This window comes from Canis lupus, chromosome 26 (genome assembly GCF_011100685.1).
Source record: "Canis lupus familiaris isolate Mischka breed German Shepherd chromosome 26, alternate assembly UU_Cfam_GSD_1.0, whole genome shotgun sequence".
NCBI lineage: Eukaryota > Metazoa > Chordata > Mammalia > Carnivora > Canidae > Canis > Canis lupus.
Window position 1 is genome coordinate 2,081,833 of NC_049247.1, and position 16,146 is coordinate 2,097,978.

At 50.7% G+C, this 16,146-nt stretch overlaps 1 protein-coding gene across 1 annotated transcript; it reads right to left on the reverse strand.

Annotated features, from left to right (window-relative positions):
- Positions 1-10,911: 10,911 nt before the first annotated feature.
- FZD10 (frizzled class receptor 10) lies at positions 10,912-13,812 on the reverse strand. The gene has a single exon (XM_038574521.1). The coding sequence runs from the start codon at positions 13,766-13,768 to the stop codon at positions 12,023-12,025; it is 1,746 nt and encodes a 581-aa protein (XP_038430449.1). The 5' UTR covers positions 13,769-13,812; the 3' UTR covers positions 10,912-12,022.
- Positions 13,813-16,146: the final 2,334 nt, after the last annotated feature.

Here is a 16,146-nt window from a genome sequence, read left to right on the forward strand (position 1 = left end):
AGAATAAAGACACAGATGGGTCAGGGGTCGAGCTGGAGAAGCTTAGCCGGCAGCTCCCCTAAGGGACCCACAGCCCCCACTGCTGGCATACGCCAATTTCTGTGGTGTAAACGCTCCTGCTTGCGCTGAGTTAAAGCTGCCAACTGCACACAGAGCTGGGAAGGATGCTCCCAGGCCCATTCTCACGCTTCTGCATCTTTCCCCCGGAGAATGTCAGCACTGAGGATATGCTGCTGCAGGAAATCTTCCAGGGCTGCTGCCACCGAAGTCACCCCCAGGGCTGTCAGAACCCCAAGCTGGGAATAAAGTCTGGCTTGTGAAGAACCACCTGCCGCTGGTCAGCCATTACCTGACTGTTTCCAAACAGCAGACTTGAGGAATTGGAAAACCCACTCACCCTCCACAATGAGAGGACATGTGACTTTGTGAAGCTGGAAGGCCCCGAAAAAACACTTGTGAACTTTTGGATGATGGAGACTTGAAAAGAACACCATGTGTTGAAAAACAGAAATAAGCATCAGAAAGAGCTCGGAACTAGGCACATTCAAGAGGAAGGAGCCAAATAGGAACCAAAGGGGTGACGGTGAGGTTGGTGAAGGAAGTGTAACAGGGTAGACATGACCCTTGTATTTGGGTAGAGGGACATGCACTCTTACGGAAGCAGGATGAGGTGGGGAAGTTGAGATGGTTCATACTTGTGGAAGGCAGCAGAGAGAGCCCAAGTCACATCATCCATACCAGGTGCACATTGGAAAGCTGGTGTAGTTCTCACTTACATGAACTAGAGTTTAGAGGGTAGAACAGCAGGTGCATGAGGGAGGCCAGCAGACATGGTTCATTTGTCATGCACAGGTTTTTTTTTTTCATTGTCCACATTTAAAAGCAGGAGATTTGACCATCCTGCCCCCCCCTTAAAAAAATCAAGATTTTCGGTTTAGCTTGAAAAATCAGAATTTCTGTTAACACCAAGCTCCCAAGTCTGCAATACAGCAATTGTTTGGAACTTAGCTATACATACTCTTTCAGACAGGACATGCAGATCTTATAGACCCTATAACTACTCCTTGTTGATTTTCTCGTACTAACTGCTTTACTCCTTGTTTTCTGAGTCCCTAAGGCATTTGGATTTGCAGCCTCTGGTCTACAAAGAAGTAGGCAATCATCCTATTGTTTTCATTAGCTTTGCAAACTCTCTCACCCATCCTATCCATGCATCCATCCACCCATCCATCCATGCATCTGTCCACCCTTCCATCTATCCATCCATCCACCCACCCACCCATCCATCCACCCTTCTGACTGTCCATTCATCTATCTATTCATCTGCCCTTACATCATCCATTCATTGATCTATCAATCCATCTACCCACCCACTCATCCATCCGTCTATCCATCCATCCATTCATCCATCCATCCACAGTTCCATCTATCTATTCATTCATCCATCCATCCACTCATCCATCCAACCTTCTATCCATCTATCCATCCACTCATCCATCTTTTGTCTATCATTCTATTATCTATCTATCTATCTATCTATCTATCTATCTATCTACCTAATACATATTTAGCACCAACAACTGAAATTGAAAAAGTATAAAGGAGAAGATAAAGATTATCTATATATCCTGCATAGATAACTACTTTAAACGTTTTATGTCTTCCTTGGTATGCACATACATTTTACAAAAAATTAAATGGTGTGACACAGAATATATTATATAACCTGCCTTGTTCAGTTAACAGCAGATTAATATCCAAAATGTCTAACAACTGATGTGGCATAGGTACAGACCAATCAGAATACATGCTAATTATAAACAGCCAGAGGGCTGTACTGGTCCACCCTGGCTGATGGCCGCTTTCTTAGTAATACCGTTGGCCATTCGCCCATGTTAATAACATGTTTCTACATAATTACTCCAATGACTACATGATAGTCTAAGGATTTGTCACAGTTGAATTGAACAGTCAGCCTGCTGGTGTATACCTAGGTTGTCCTCGATTTTCAATACATTTAATGCAAATAGAATTACTGGCTTTATATAGAATTACTGGCCAGAATTACTGGATATATATATTATATATGTATATAATATATATATATTAAAGATTTTTATTATATTATATATTAATATTTTATATAACAATATATATTATATATATTAAAGATTTTATTTATTTACTCATGAGAGACACAGAGAGAGAAAGGCAGAGACACAGGCAGAGGGAGAAGCAGGCTCCATGCAGGGAGCCGATGTGGGACTCTATCCTGGGTCTTCAGGATCACACCCTGGGCCGAAGGGGGCACTAAACCCCTGAGCCACCAGGGCTGCCCCTATATTTTTAAAAAGGTGTTGGATACACATTTATTTGCTCTAGTGACGGCAATCTACTTTATGGTCTCACCAATGTGACACGAGGAGCCCATTTCTCTACACCCAAGCCAAATCTAGCTATTATCAGCCATAGAAGGAAAGGGCCAATCTCTTAGGCAAAAATAGTGTTTCTTTCACATATTTTGATTACCACTAGTGAGTTTAACTCTTTCTTCAGGTTTATAGATGATTTGTATTTCTTCTCATCTGAATTGCCTATTTATATACCTTTGCAGAAAAATATAGTTTCTGTTTTTTATTTTGTTTATGGAGATTTTTTATTAATTTTTTGTCATATATAATTTCAAATTTTGATGTAGTCAAATTATGATTTTTTTAAATTGGTTTTGGCTTTGTGTCATGCTAAGAAGACTCTTTCCTGGTACGTGGTGTCCAGGATTCACCAGCATTTCCTTTCCGTGGAATGAAAATTTTAGATAACCTTTTCTCCCTGATGGTAGTATTATTTTTACTTTTAATTTTTTAACAGTCCCAAAGGATTTTAATAAAAAGTGTGAGGTAGAGATTTGATAAAAATGTCCCCAAATCTGAAACAAGCCTCAACACTATTGATTGAATCAGCCATTTTTTCTTATTTGTTTGAAATAAAGTGCCAAATGTGTTTAGGACTCTTTCTGGACCTTATGTTTTGTTCCATCAATTTGCAGATTTTCATGCTGTTTTCCCATACTGTTTTTGTTACTACAGTTTTAAAGGGCATCGACTAATGATAGAATTATGCTCCTTCTTACAATGGTTTCAGTTTTTTCCCTTCCTTGGGTATTTGCCTCAATTTGATGGGTTAACATCATTTTGGAGAGTCCAAAAAAATACCTATATTTACATAGGAATTGCATTATATTTAGGAATTAATTTGGAGATAACAGATATATTAACCAGGTACATAATGCTGTAAATATTTGAGCCAATTATATATGCTCATCAGAAACAGCGGCATTTTCTTCAAAAGGGCTTGCACATCTTGTTTCTTGATAGTTACTTAGGCTTTTGTGGGTTCTACAAAGAGTCTTTACTTCCTTTATATTTTCAACTGGTTTATAAGGAAGCTGCTGGTTCTACAGATATGTTTTCTCTTAGTCTCCTTATCAATCCTATTTAATTCTCATGAATTCTATTTTAAGCCAATTATCTTTTTAATCACATAATCTGCAAATAATGGCAGTTTCCAATGGTCTTACCTTCTCTCTCTTCCTCTAGCCTACTGCATGGTTGCCTATGTCTGAGGTAATGTTGGGTAATAGTAGAGAGCCTTGTTCTATTCTGACTTTCATAAAAGTGCCTCTTGTGTCCCATTATTATGTGTAATGTTTGCTGTAGATGTTCCACTGTATTGTGTCCTTGTTAGACAGTTCCAGGAGAGTTGTAGCCACTTGTATGTATCCTTCCTGGATAAGACTTTAGACCAAGGTAAGCATACTCTGAGGACAGTCAGTAAGGTGAAACCAAGTGGTTTGGGCAGCAATTTTAAGAATCAAAAGACACTCAGGGAGCACATGATACTCAACTTTAAAAATACAGAGGTTTTCAAGTGGAAAATGAATTAAATGAAGTAAAGTAGACCATATGACGGAAGTAGAGCTAAAAGGAAATAGTCATAAGGAAGCAGATTTTAACTTAACATAAGACATTTTTAAAAACTATTACCCAAGATAATCCAAGATAGGACACAAAAGTGGTGGTGCCCAAGAGAAGTGCATATAATTATGGCCAGGAATAATGAGCAGGAACTTTAAACTTCAGATAGTGATGGGTTGCCACTCAAACTAGGTCAGGAAAACCAGCATCACTAGCACCACCTATGAGCTTATTAAAAACATAGACTTTTGGGTCCCACCCAGACCTACTGAATCAGGAACTATGTTTTCTCAAGAGCCCCAGGTTATTTGTATGCACATTAAGATTTCAGAAGCCCTGGACTAGTTGACCATCTCAAACATATTTTCCTACCAGTCTTAGGACAACCAAATTGCAGACTCTCAGAGAATACAGGCAGTTAATTACCTCAAGTAATAAGAAACAGAGGTGTAGGAGCTTAATGAAGTCATCACGAAGTTGGATCTTCCTTGTTTTGCACCTGCCATGCTCAGAGTGCTGACTTGAATATTGAGTTTATTGCCTCATGGTTACAAAATGGCTGCAATAGCTCCACGTACAACTTTCACTGACTACTTACATGCAGGAAAAGCACAGGCTTCCTCATCATCCGTCTTTTCATCATGAAGCAAAAATCTTTCTTAGAACCTTTCCTGACTTCCACATATATACACCCATTCTTCTATCCCACCTCACTGACTAGACTGAGTGATACACACACTCCTAACCCAGTGGGATCACCTAACTGACAAGAATAAAACCTTTAGAAGGCAGAGGTGGGCTGGAAATTAAAATACACTTCCAATTTTGTTTGATGCCCCTTCCTCTCTTATGTTTTTCTCCCTAATGCCCTCTATTACCCTAGAGATGTGATTCAATCCTCTGAACATTGCTGCAGTGTTGGGCTTTATTAATTGAAAAAATGGCTACAATCATGACACCCCTCAGAGCATGGTACGCTTTATAATGGACTTTTCCCTTTCATTCTTGTTGTGAGACCTGTGTCATCCTTAAAGCAAATCAGAATCACAATTTTTTTTGTAAATCTCTCATGTCCTCTGTGTGCTCTGCCATGCATGGAAGAGCAGAATGGCATTTATTTTCCCAATACTTAACAAAGTCCCTTTAAGAAGGAAAAAAAGGCACAAAAAACAGCACGTTTCAGCTGGCCTGAACTTTTTCTGAATTTAAGCCTTCTGCTATGGCCTGAAATCCAAGGACACCTAGCTGATATTGACACAAGGTTGGTAATATTGCTCCAGATGAGCGGTAGGAAGAAAAGCCATTTGCAAATGAAAAATCTTGCTCAAAGCCAGCAAAATCCAAGTGTTTTATGAGAGGGCGGGCCTGGGAGGTAAACAGGTGCTGCTCTGCCCTGGGGGTGAGCAGGGGAGGAGAACCGGCAGCAGCCCCAGTGCTTGTCTCTTCTGATCAAAGTCGGCACCTGCGCCTCATAATCACCGGCACCCACCTTTCAAAGCAGGAGCTGATTGATCATCTGTCAGGGTTGATAACTTTGTAGTTCTGCCTAAAATACTGAAACATTGTTAGGATGGGTTTTTAAGTGGGTTTGTTTCTGTTTCTCTCTTTTTTCTTTTTTCTCTCTCTCTCTCTTTTTTAGTGCAAATATTCCCCCACACGCCATAAAGTGCTCCCTTTGAGGACATCTGTTGGGAGAGACCACCAGTCGTCAGAGAGCACCTGAGTGCATCTCATCCATCATCACAGTGCTCCTTGAAGGCACCGATGGCAGCAGTCCCTTCGTGTGCAATGGAAGGGGGTATTTAACCTGAAGCCCTCTTGATGCGAGCTTGGTATCCACCCTCCGCCCTGAAAAAAAAAAAAAAAAAAAAGTCTTCTAATAACAAAGCGAAACTCTGGGACTTTGGAGAAGTCTGCCTCGGCTGTGGATATTGTGTGGGGTCTGGGAGCATCACCTTCCCAGGGGCGGGACTGTTTGAGTCCCCAATTACGAAGGCTCACCCCAGCAGTGGAAACTTAATCTGTACGGATTTCAAACGCCTCCTTCCCTCCTCCCTCTGGTTTGGCCTTCACACTCTTAATAAAACATTAAAAAACACTCCACACTATGTTGCCGGAGCGTGTTCAGCGAGTTTCCCTGAAGTCTGGCCGCGTTTCCTCCATCGGCACATTATAGCCATCTCCGCGTATTTGCGTACAGAGGTGTCCGCGCATGAGGTCTGATTCCCTGCGAAGTGAGTGTGATGTTATTGTGTTCAAAGAGGAAGACAGAGCATATTCTCCACCACCACAGAGACACTGTGCCTGCCTTTTCAACTTGAAAGATCAGTGGGTATTCTGTGTAACCTGAACACAGCTTTGGGAAAGTGTTTCTCTTAAAAAAAGAAAAATCCCAAAAACAAAAAACAGAAAAAAGCCTCTTTCTTTTTAAAGACCATTACTCATTAGCATGCTGGGTTTAACTTTGTGGGGGAGGGAGGGACAGCGAGCATCATACCAGCAGCATTCGTGTGGTGTTTGCCCTACCTGGTCTTGCGAGTGCCGTGCACATGGGAGCGGATGCCGTCTCTGGACGGTTGTACAAACACAGGCTGATAAAGTTGATCACTCAGGACCCTGAGCGCCTAGTGAGGGAGGCACCAACAGCACCTCCATTTTATGGAGGGAGACACAGAGGCAGGAAAGCCCAGCGGCTGGTCCAAGGGCCAAATCACACTGGAAACCAGGGCAAGATAGGGGGGAGACGGCACTCAGCCCCAAACTATAGTATATCCTCACCCCCGTGAGGGGTAGGTGCCCCTTCTTCTGTTCCTTTATGTCCTCCTCTCTTCCTTTTAGGGAAATAATATGGGAAATAGGATAATATCTATAGTTTCGAGAATACTTCTTGGCTTATTTTCTGTTTTCTTCTGAAGCGGCATCCCCACAGGCGCTGGTGGAGGGTGGAGGACTGGATTTCAAGGCTGCCTGGATGGCCCAAGGGTTGAAGGAAAGAGCAGAGTGAATGCTCCAGGCTCAGCAGGGGAGCGGGGAGCCATTCTGGAGTGTCCACCCCCCAGCACCCCTTACCCCTTACCTCCCTCTACCTCACTATTCCCACTGGCCTGCAGATGAGACCATCACATAACCTGCACTCCTCTACTGTGACAGTGAGAAACCAGCCCCAGCAGTTAGGGGACTGCTCCTCCTCAAGCTCCTGCTGAGGCCTCCTCTTCCTTCCCTGCCCTCCCTCCTCCCCCCTCCCCACTCCTCTCTTCCTCTTTCCCCTCTTCCCCCTCTTCCTCCCTCTTCCTTCTTCCCTTCCCTCCTTATCCCTCCTCCCTCTCCCTCCTCCCTCTCCCTCTTCCCCTCTCCCTCCTCCCTCCCTCTCTTCTTCCTCACCTCCTCTCCCTTCCTCCTCCCCTCCCCTCTTCCTCTTCCCCCTTCCTCCTCCTTCCTGCCCCCTCTGCCCTCCTCCTCTTCCATTCTCTCTCTGCCTTCCTCCCCACCATTTCCTACTTCCTGCCCCCTCCACTCTCCACCCTCCCCACTCTCCTCCAATCTGACTGTTTCCAGACATCCACCTGTGCCTCCAGCCTCCTTCCTGGCCTGCACACCGACCTCCCCCAGGAGGGATCAGAGGCCCCTCGGACACAACATGCCTAACCTGTGTCCATCTTCCATTCTCCAGCAACACAGGGCACCTGGCCCTTTTCTGTTTCCTTCCTGCTGTCTTGGTGAAGGCTGCCTGACCCCCTAGGTCAGAATGGGGGCCACCCCTGACTGCGCATCCCCCTGGCCTGTCTCGGCCTGACCCTAGCCCTGCTGCCCTGGCTCTGAGTACCCACTTTTCTGCTCACTCTCTGACTACTGCAGAAGGCAGTTTGCCACAGCCCCTCCCCTCTGTCCTCCAAGCCAGCAAGGTCATCTGTATTCTGTGCCAGTGTGCCCTGTGACCCCTGCTCATAGCACAGGGATGGCACAGCCGCCGTGAAGTCCAAAGTACTCCACACACAGAGTCCTTAGAACCATCCAGAGAGGTGAGGGGCTAGCTAGTATTCAGGAGTGTGGGTTTGGAGCCACATGGCCGGGCTCACATTCTGGGCCCTGCTCACTACCTGCATGACCTTGTGTTCGTGTCTTGACTTCTCTGTGGTCCATCGTCCTCATCAGTAAGATGGGGATGAGAATAGTACCGCCAGAGTGTGTCAGTAGATTGAATGAGTACATTAAACTGTTTAGCCGGGATCCCTGGGTGGCGCAGCGGTTTGGCGCCTGCCTTTGGCCCAGGGCGCGATCCTGGAGACCCGGGATCGAATCCCACATCGGGCTCCCGGTGCATGGAGCCTGCTTCTCCCTCTGCCTCTCTCTCTCTCTCTCTCTGTGACTATCATAAATAAATGAAAAAAATTAAAAAAAAAAAAAAGAAATACATAAACTGTTTAGCCTGGGAACCAGCATCGGTGCTCCACTATCACTTCCTCATCCAGCAATTACTGATCTAGTCAGTGGTCCAGGATCTACGACCAGACCCCTGGTTCCTGTCCTGGCTCTAATGTGTACTTGCTGTGTGACCCTGGGAATTTACTGAATCTCTCTGGGCCTCAGGGTAAAGTGGGGCTGATAAGAGCACCTGAGCAATAATTAGAGGAGACAAGCCTGTAAAGCCATCAGCATGCAGGAAGTGCTCCCAAGGGTCTGCTGGACCGATTTCATTGTGATAAATGCCACCCTGAGGCCTAGGATAGGTTCCAGGCACCGGCTAGGAATGCGTGGACGCTTCGATGCCCTGTTCATAACTTCTGCTCCAGCCATCAACATGTCCCCTCAACACCACCTTGCCACGACACTATTCGTGTGGGATCTTCTGCCTTCTGTGCATTTTGAGCCACCTTTGGGAAGCCTCCCCCACTCAAAATAGAAGCGTGTGGAGGATGTGCTGCCCACAAGCCTCTTTACCACAGTGTGGGTCTCCCGCACCAGTGGTGGTGACCTTGAAGCCAAGAGCCAGGGGCAGTTGCCCCGTTTCCTGGGCCCTGGCATGGAGGAGGTGGTGAGTGGCTGGGTGCCAAAGGAAGAAATACCCAGGGACAGCCTGCAGTGTGACTCTGGACAGTCACCTTCTGAACCGGGCTTCTAACTATGACCTCACCTCCGGGATCTGTCACCTGAAGCGGGTTTCCATTTCCCCGGAGCTAAGGTGCTGAGGCTGAGAAATCTCCCTATAAAGGCAATCTATAAATCCTGTGGAAGTCCTGAGTTAGCAGAGGTGTTTGCAGATTTATCCGAGCTTTGATACTTCTCCTAAAATTCACAAATCATCTGTATGCAATCATGGGTCAGGTTGTGGCTCCTAGAGAAAGCGCCCTTCTGCTGCTACGGGTATTATCAGTGGCAGAGGCGAGGCCCCATGCACCTGCCCCGACCATATGGTAAAATCCCTGGACATTTGTGAACAGGCTCCCTGTAGCTTTGGGGGTGGGGGTGTGTGTGTCCCACACGGAAACACATTCTAGACAAGGAACAGCAGAGGTGCTTCTGTGTGCCGTCCCACTTAGGTCTTCCGGATCCTGCGGTCTGCAGCCCACATGCCTGCACACGGGTGCGTGCTAGGTGGCTGATTAGTCCAGTGAGCTCACAATTGAGAGCTTGGGGCATCATATTCAGCTCTGATGCATCCACACAGCAGCAGGTCCTGCTATCCTTCTAGATTTTTCAAAGTTCTGCTCCAAGCATGTAAGTTTTCTTTTTCCTGAGTCACCCAAAGAGAGCATTACAAGCATACCTACATCCATATATCAATATCCCCGGATGGTCTTAGGGGGGCCAAGCGGGAACAATCAACAGATAGGTTTTTATTTGTGGGCATTTCTTAAACCATTTCCCCCCTTTTTTAGTGCACTGAAGGCTATTCTGGATTTTATCTTAAATTACTTTGCCTTATTTAGCTGGTGTTTTTTGACCTTGATCCCAAACCACCCAGGGACTTTGCTCTGGCAGGCTAAAGCCATACACAGACCAGTTGAGGTGGTCCCCACAGATCGGCCCATCCCTTTGCTCAGCTCTGGTGTCATGTGAGACCACCAGGCTTACCTCCTGAATACCCTCGTCAGGAAAGAGGCTGCCCTGACCGCAGGCTTCTGTCCATCAAGTGCTTAGTACATTTTCAAAATTCTTAAGGGCTGTTCATTCAGCTGCGAGCCTGACAGCACAACCCTGCGGACAGCCTGGTTGATCCTGCTGATTTCCCACGACTGTAGGTCTGGACTGTGCCTTGCAATCCTTCGTATCCGGACCTGAATTTTGCTGAGCCTCTGACCTTGAACTGGGGCCCAATTTGGGTCTCTACAGCTCCAGGGCTCCCCACGTAAAAACAGGAGATGAACTAAGTTCACAGACTCGCCATCCTTAGCAGATATTTTATCCTGTCCAGGTCTATATTCTGCTTTGTAAACCTGTCCTCGACTTGCCACAGAGCAGAACACACTTGGAGCGGATGCACAGAACCCTGTCTAGGTACAATCTGATCCCAGCAGGCCCACCGAACGCTACCCTGATTGAATTCTCTGACTTCGCTGGCCCCAATCCCGGGAGATCTCACCCAAAGCTGATCCAGGTTCTCCAGGATTTACCCACACTGAGTAGCCCAGGCATTCCCTGATGAAGTATGTCTACAGCCAGGCCCTCACATCCAGCCACCAAGAGTCACGGCAAACAGTGTCCAGCTTTCCATGTTTCCATGTTTCCTGCATGTCATTCCATAGAAACTCGAAACTAAATTATCCTGCAAACTTTGGAATCCGCCCATCTGCCATTTCATATGGATAGCCAGTAATCTCTAGATAGAGATGCACACTCAGGATTTGCTTGCAAAGCTAGCAGGGGTATAAAGTTTGCTCTGCTCTCTCCACACTCAGGGAAGGAAAACCTCACAATGTACAAGGCACCAGCAGCAAACTAAAGAACATATTTTATTTTTAATAAAATAGTGGAGCATGAAAAATATCATATATTACAAATATACACAAGCAGGACCACTCTTCCCTGGGATGGTGGGGAGAATAATGTAGACTTGTCTAGTGCTTCTTGAGCTATTCATGGAAACCATTTGTTTAACAATAGAAAGAGTCAATAAGCCCTTTGGATACTTTTGAATGATCTTTCTTCCCTCCCCCCCCCCACCTCCTTTCCACAAATCAGTCCAAACGTGTATAACATTGGCTTGGTTTCCATTAAAAAGCCACAAAATGTAACACTAGAGGGTTTCTGAGGGCTGGGCCTCTCCGTGCTTTTGTTGGGATTTCTTTTGTTGTCTTTATGTACAGCAAAATACTTGTTTCTCTTTTCATTTTAACGGAAAGAGGGAAGAAATGTATTGCACATTGTTTGCATTTGCAAATGTTAGGTTTGGTGGAAGTTTCTGTCTTGGAGAAAGACCATTTGTGAAGGCTAGAGGCTGGAGTCTATTTTAAGTGACTCCAAATCCACTGGAGTGTGCTAAATTGTCAGGGTTCCCCTTTCTTCCTGTCTGCACAGAAGCTGCTGTCCCACACACAGCCTTCCTGGGGGTGGGTCCCTAGGATGGCTCCTGCCGGAGACCCACTTCGCCTCTCTCTTTCTCCCCCCCCCCCAATGCTCCCAGCAAAAGTTCTTCAATGTACAAAGAAGCCATCTCTCCTCTGACTTGTAAATGGGTAGCAAAGCCAACTCAAACACACAGCTATGTATTTATGGAAGCTTCTAAACAAAAGTTTTCTTCTGGGGGCTGAACCAACTACTTTACCACAAATTAGTTACACGAGAGGCTACTTAATTGAGGAGCTCTCCTTCCGAAAACAAAACAAAACAAAACAAAAAACCCTGTAAGCACATTTTTACTTTGAGCGTACCACAGTATCCTGAATTTAAGAGTAAAAACTTTTTTCTTTTACTTTTATTAAAAAAACAAAACAAAACAAAACAAAACAAAACAAAAACAACCAACCAGGAAAAGCACCACGTTTTGGCTCTGATTGCCATTGTATCCTGTCTGGGAAGGTTTTCCACGCCGGCCTCCCCCAGAAGCCAGTTCACACACACGTGGGAGGCTGTGCAGGGATCTCATATTTTCCGAGGTGGGTTTTTGGGGGATGCTGGGCTTTTTTGTAAATCCCACTATTGGTGATCACGCTGGCAGGTTTCCTCCTGCTCTTTCTCTTGAACCTGCGGCTGCAAACATTCTGCCAGGACTGCAGGGTCTTCGATGTCCAGATCCACATGCCGCTGGTGATGCCCACCACCAGCAGCATGAAGATCTTCACCATGAAGATCTCCACCGCTGGGATGGACGCAGCCATCACACAGTCCAGACTTTTGGTCTGGTTGTTCATTTTGCACTTGTGCTGCGTGGCTAGGATCTTCCAGTACTCCATGTTGAGGCGTTCGTAAAAGTAACAGGCGATCACACAGGTGGCCGGCACGGTGTAAAGCACCGAGAAGACCCCGATTCTCACCATGAGCTTCTCCAGTTTGTCCGTGTTCTCCCCACCGGTCTTCATCACCCTCCGGATGTGGAAGAGTGCCACGAAGCCGGACAGGATGAAGGAAGTGCCGATGATGAGGTAGCAGGCCAGTGGGATGAGCACGAAGCCGGTGAGGGCGTTCACGTCCATGCTGCCCACATAGCACACGCCGGTGAGTTCGTCCCCAGCCACCCGGCGCATCACCAGGATCAGGATGGTCTTCACGGCCGGGATGGCCCAGGCTGCCAGGTGGAAGTAGCTGCTATTGGCCTCGATAGCCTCATGGCCCCACTTCTTGCCCGCAGCCAGGAACCAGGTGAGTGTGAGAATCACCCACCACAGCGAGCTGGCCATGCCGAAGTAGTAGAGGACCAGGAAGACAAGGGTGCAGCCGGTGCTCTCCAGCCCCTCCTGGATGACATAGAGCTGTCCGCTGTCCCGGTCGCAGGCGATGCTCTCGGCGCCAGCGAAGAGGCGGATGATGTAGCCCACGGAGTAGACGCAGTAGCACATGGAGAGGAAGATGATGGGGCGCTCCGGGTACCTGAAGCGGGCCGGGTCGATGAGGAAGGTGAGCACGGTGAAGGCGCTGGAGAAGAAGCACAGCACCGCCCAGACGGCCAGCCAGACCACCGCGAAGCGCTTGTCGCCGCCGCTCCAGTACACGTCCACTCCGGGCGTGCAGAGCGGCGCGCACGCCGCGCTCTTCCCCACGTGGTGGAACTTGCCCGGGTTGTCGCAGCTGGTGCGCCCCTGGCCCGCGTCCCTGAGCGGGTGCTCCTGCGCGCTGTGCGGCCGCTGCGGCCGGAAGAGCGGCGGGAACAGGCCTGAGCCCCGGGAGGGCTCGTCCGAGCCATTGTTGGGCGCCTCCATGCACAGGTAGTTGGGGTCGTTCTTGTTGGGGAGCTTGCTGCAGTCCAGCGAGTCGGGCCACTTGAAGTTGAACTGCTCCATGATCGGGGAGCACTTGAGCCGGGCCTGCTCGCACATGACCCGGCAGGCAGGGATGGGGGTGGAGACTTGCTCGGTGCACATGGGCGCGTACAGCGAGCACAGGAAGAAGCGGAGGTGGCCGTGGCAGCCGTACTCCACCAGCGGCGCGAACTCGTGCAGCTGGATGGCGGCCTCGCGCTGGTTCTCGTGGCCCATCAGGTTGGGCATGCGGGTCATGTTGTAGCCAATGTCCTTGCACATCGGGATCTCAATGGGCTGGCACTTGCCGTCGCCCGGACGCTCCATGTCCATGGAACTGATGGCGGCGCACGAACCCATCACCTGCAGGACCAGCCACAGGCGGGGGCCCGGGCGCGGCATGCTGGCGTCGGAGGTGCCCGGCGGGGAGGTCCGCTCCGCTCAGCGCCGACGCTGCCCCGCTCGGGCCACGGGCCCCGGCTCCCCGTCCCCGCTCCGGCCCCCGCCCATGCCCGCCCCGCCGGCCGGAGCGCTGCGCTCCGCGCCCCCGGCCTCCGCGAGGCGGGGGCCGCGGGCGGGGGGTGAGCAAAGTTGGCCAACGATACCGGGAAGCGCTGCGGGGCCGGGGCTCCCGGCGGGCGGCGACTCCCCGGCCGCGGCAAACTTTGGGCTCTTCCGCGAGCGCCCCGGTGGCGCGTCCGGGAGGCCGGGGGCGGGCGGGCGGGCGGGCGCACCGTGGCCAGCGGGCTGGCGGCCGCTCCTCCCTCCCGCGCCGGCCTCGCCGGGCCGGGCCGCAGCTGCTCGGCGCCGCGCGTCCCGGGCGGAGAAGACGCGCAAAAGGCGAGGGGGGAGCGCAGCCGGGCGGCGACAGGCCCCGCCCCCGGGAGCGCGCCCCGCCCCCGCCCCCGCCCCCGCCCCCGCCCCCGTCCCCGCCGCCGCCGCCGCCGCCGCCGCCGCTTTGCATGAGAAAGCCGGCCCGGCGCCCGCCCCCGCCGGTCGGACCCCCCGCGCCCCCGCGCCCGCCCCCGCCCCGGGAAGCCCCGCCGCCCCGGGCGCCCAAGGGCCCGCATCGCGGAAGCTCCGGGACGGGCCGGGGGCGCGGGCGGGTGGTCCGCGGCGGGGGGCGAGACGCGTCCTCCTTCGCCTTGACGGTGGGCCCCGGGCGAGGGCGCTCTCGAAGAGAGGTGGGGCCGGCGTTTTACAGCCCCGGCCATAAAGTGGCCCCTCGGCTTGTAAACCTGCCCGCATCTTCCCGAGGCCCGGGAGTCGCCAGGCCTGCGCCCCCGGCCCCGGCCCCGGCCCCGGCCCCGGCCCCGGCTCCAGGGAGTGGTTTTCTTTGAAATTTCAAAGAGAAGAGCTTAGGGCGGGGGAGGGGCCGAGGGAATCCTGAGTTTTAGGGCCGCTCCTCCGAGGTCTCCGCGGGAAAGGCGGGCCGGGGGAGACGAGGGCAGCCTCCTGGGGCGCTGGGGTGTTACCGCCCTCTCCCTCGGGAAGTGGGGGCCGGGCCTGGGGGATGACCCCCGCCCCCAACAGGGCCGCGGGGCGGAGGGGCCTCTCGCCGGGCAGGGCCGCTGATGCCTTGTGGGCGGCTGAGTTTATTTATTATAGGAAGTCATTCGCTCGTCGGCTATTTATATTACTCGGCGAGGGATCGGCCCTGCCTGCGCCCTCCTGGGCTGCAGACCCGTCAGCGGCTGCGGAGCTGGGGGCGGCAGGTCGCGGCGCCGGCTCGCGCGGAGGGTCCTCAAGGCGAAGGAGCGTCCCCTTCCACCCCGACCCTCCCTTACCCCGGAGCCAGTTTGTGACAAAGTCAGCTGGGGCTCAACGACCCCGCCGGTCTACTGCACTGGGTGTGCGGGGTGGGCGCCCAGACCCCTCCTTGTCTCCAACAGAACGTGCAGAGCGCCTCACCTAGCATCCCGGGGTAGTAGCCCTTAAATAAACGAGTCCCCTGGGAGGTGGCGGGGTCTCTCTCCTCTTAGACGCCCTCGCGGTCAGGACCTTCTTACGTTTCTGAGACTCCCGGGATCGCGTACGGAGGGGGCAGTAGGAGGGCCGGCCGGCGGAGGAGAGGTCGACAGTGGAGAGGTGTGCCCTGTGAGCAGACGTCCCTGGGGACGGTGTCGCTCCCTCAGGCTCGTTGCCCTGCACCCCGTTTTGGAAGGGCTGAATGAATCCCCGCAAGGGAAACGCTGCGGGTGTTGCCAGCTACCTCGAGGAGCGCCCAGGAAGGAGAGGCTACTGCCAGGCACTCCTCCTCCCACGGGAAGCTTTTTTGTAAGCAGTGGCAGAAGTGGGGCACTTCCTCTAAGAAGGCTTTTTAGAAGATTGGCTTTTAATTAAGACAAATGGTACTATTTTACATCTGTAAGAGACTTGGGAGATCTCACATATCTACCTACCCTTCCACCCAACCACACCATCCATCTGTCCATCCCCCATGCATGCAACCACCCATCCACCTATCGAGCCACCCACACACTTACCCATCTACCCACCTACCCATCATCCATCCATAGGTACATACATGCACACACACACACATTCATCCACCCACCCATCCACCATCTACCCACCATCCACACACTGACTATTCATCTGTTCGTCTGTCATCCATCCATCCATCCATCCATCCACCTAACCACCATCCACCCATCCTTCCATCCACTCATCCACTACCTATCCACCATCCACTCACCAACTATTCATCTGTTCATCTGTCATCCATCCATCCACCTAACCATCCATCCACCCATACACCGCCTATCCACCATTCACCC

Excerpts from the sequence above, each read along its gene's own strand:
- FZD10 (XM_038574521.1), bottom strand. The coding sequence starts at position 13,768 with ATGCCGCGCCCGGGCCCCCGCCTGTGGCTGGTCCTGCAGGTGATGGGT.